At 46.1% G+C, this 2,500-nt stretch overlaps 1 protein-coding gene across 2 annotated transcripts in view; it reads left to right on the top strand.

Moving 5' to 3' along the window:
• The window catches only part of LOC132855718 (Fanconi anemia group A protein homolog), a 16,779-nt gene that overhangs the window by 10,051 nt on the left and 4,228 nt on the right, over positions 1 to 2,500 (top strand). For both annotated transcript variants that reach the window (XR_009649368.1, XM_060884886.1), the window contains exons 22-30: positions 25 to 152; positions 298 to 368; positions 559 to 658; positions 894 to 1,090; positions 1,227 to 1,320; positions 1,554 to 1,775; positions 1,974 to 2,047; positions 2,138 to 2,260; positions 2,402 to 2,500. The exon at positions 2,402 to 2,500 is cut by the window's right edge and continues 120 nt beyond it. Coding sequence is in view for 1 of the 2 variants with exons in the window: in XM_060884886.1 (XP_060740869.1) it covers positions 25 to 152; positions 298 to 368; positions 559 to 658; positions 894 to 1,090; positions 1,227 to 1,320; positions 1,554 to 1,775; positions 1,974 to 2,047; positions 2,138 to 2,260; positions 2,402 to 2,500 (1,108 nt within the window). In the remaining variant the exon portion in view is untranslated. The remainder of the gene's footprint in view (positions 1 to 24; positions 153 to 297; positions 369 to 558; positions 659 to 893; positions 1,091 to 1,226; positions 1,321 to 1,553; positions 1,776 to 1,973; positions 2,048 to 2,137; positions 2,261 to 2,401) is intronic.

The following is a 2,500-nucleotide window of genomic DNA, read 5'->3' as shown; positions in this document are numbered from 1 at the left end:
GTTATTCCTTCATGTCTCTGGTAGAGGTGCGAGCACAGGTTGCCATGTTGTCTCAGACGCTGGGTGGTGTGTGTGATAATCTGGACAAACAGAACGAGTGTGAGACCATAACACTGACCCTGGACCCGCACTCTGCTTCACACACACCTCCTGTAAGAAAGCACACACAGTTGATTTTTTGAACACAATAATATTCCTTTATATTTTATCATTTTAATCTGTTTTACTCTTCGTGTGTTTGTGTGTCTGTGTGTGTTTGTGTGTCTGTGTGTGTTTGTGTGTCTGTATGTGTTTTAGGTTGTAGATGTGATCCTGCAGGGTTTCTGTGAATGTGTACTGGCTACCTGCAGAGTTGCTCCTCCGAACAGGCAAAGTTTATCTGATTCTATATTTATTGCGCGCGTGAGAGTGTGTGTGCGTGTGAGTGCGCGTGTGCTTGTTAGTGCGCGTGCGAGAGTGCGTGTGAGTGAGTGCGAGTGCGTGTGTGTGCGTGAGTGTGTGTAAGTGTGTCATCAGTTACTCTGCCTCACTTTTAAATTAGTCTTTGTGTGTGTGTAGGCAGTGTCAGTGGGTTGGAGTGTTTGTGAAGATGTTACTAGGACATACACAGCTGTACACACACATCCTGCAAAGAGTTCTGCAACTACTTCACCTCCAAGTAACACACACACACACACACACACACACACACACACACACACACTCCCTGTCTCTCTGGGCAGCAAATTTGAAAATTAAAGTTCCTTATTGTTGTAAATAACAGAAATAAATCACCATCTTACTAACTGACACTTGTGGGCACTAATAACTTAAAATATAATCATCCACCTGATTCAAGTGTGTGTGTGTGTGTGTGTGTGTGTGTGTGTGTGTGTGTGTGTGTGTATGCGCAGGGGCCGTCTCTCTCTCCTGCCCATGTCCTGGCTCTGGCAGTGTTGGTGGTGGACCTGCATGTGTGTAGAGATCAGTTTCCCCTGGTGGACCTGTCTCACAATATCTGTCTCACACCCTCTGCCCGTCTGACTCCATCTGAGGCTCTGAGTCAGGCTTTACCTTTTTCTACTGCGAGTGGCATGGAGTTCTCCCTCAGGTTATACACACACACACACACACACACACACACACACACACTTTATCTATGATGACACACTTGTTTGAAAATATTATTGTTTCCTGTATGATTTGAATGTACGTGTGTGTGTGTGTGTGTGTGTGTGTGTGTGCAGGTTCTGTGTAGTGGCAGTGTGTTATGCTCTGTGTAAATCCAGTTCACATGCTGAGGAACTCACACACTTTATCCCCCCTCGCCTCTATAAACAGGTAAACACTCATCTCTCCATCTTCTCTCTCTTGCTTTTTCATCATCCCTCATTTGTTCTCAGTCGTCCATTTCACCATCAACTGTATCATGCCATCATCTATCATCCCATTTACACACACCTCTCTCTCTCTCTCTCTCTCTCTCTCTCTCCATCATTTCTTCATTACATTATTCTTCTTTTGTTCCTTTACCATCTCTCACATCATCCTTGTGTTTTTCTGTGTCCATATAGCTGCTGTTCCTCATGCCAAGGCTTGTGCCAGAGCTGCGTTCAGCTGTGTTAACAATAGGGAGACAGGACAATGATGATGATGATGATAAATATGTTGATGAAGAGCAGTGTGTGGGCGCATGGGCAAGTGTGACTGACAGCAGGAGGAGTATAAGGACCTCTGTCAAAGCACTGTGGCGACAAACCACCATCAGAAACCTGCAGAAACACCTGAAACACCAGGCAGGCCACACACACACACACACACACACACACACACACACACAGAATCAGAAATATACTGTTCACACATTACAGCTTGTATTCTATCACACAAAGACATTTTAGAAACCTTATGCCTGTGTGTGTGTGTGTGTGTGTGTGTGTGTGTGTGTTTGCATGCACGTGTGTGTTTGCGTGTGTGTGTGTGTGTGTGTTCAGTTGTCATTCTCTGACTGGTTGATATTCGAGCTCCGGGTGCAGCGCAGTCAAGATGCATTGTCTGATACAGAGAGGTATATACACACACACACACACACACACACACACACACACACACACACACCCTTACCTGACACCTTGTTCTCACTATAACCATGTTACAGACAGCTGTATGAGCAGTGGGCGTGTCAGCAGTGGTTTCTCCCTCTGTGTGTGAGTGCAGGAGGCTGTAAGGGAAACACAGCAACAGCCTGCACACACATAATCAATGCTGTGCTGGATGCAGGGTCAGAAACTCACACACACACACACACACACACACACACATACATACACAAGATATCAGAAAGTACAGTGTGTGTGTGTGTGTGTGTGTGTGTGTGTGTGTGTGTGTGTGTGTGTGTGTGTGTGTGTGTGTGTGTGTACAGTGCGCCTCGAGTGCTGCATTCCCCAGACTCCTGTTGTGTGGACATTCTGGCTAGACTGCAGGAGCTTTTATGGGAGCTGCAGTTCACACGCAAGACCAG

Source organism: Tachysurus vachellii, chromosome 13 (assembly GCF_030014155.1).
Source record: "Tachysurus vachellii isolate PV-2020 chromosome 13, HZAU_Pvac_v1, whole genome shotgun sequence".
Taxonomy (NCBI): domain Eukaryota; kingdom Metazoa; phylum Chordata; class Actinopteri; order Siluriformes; family Bagridae; genus Tachysurus; species Tachysurus vachellii.
This window is presented reverse-complemented; position numbering and strand designations above follow the sequence as displayed.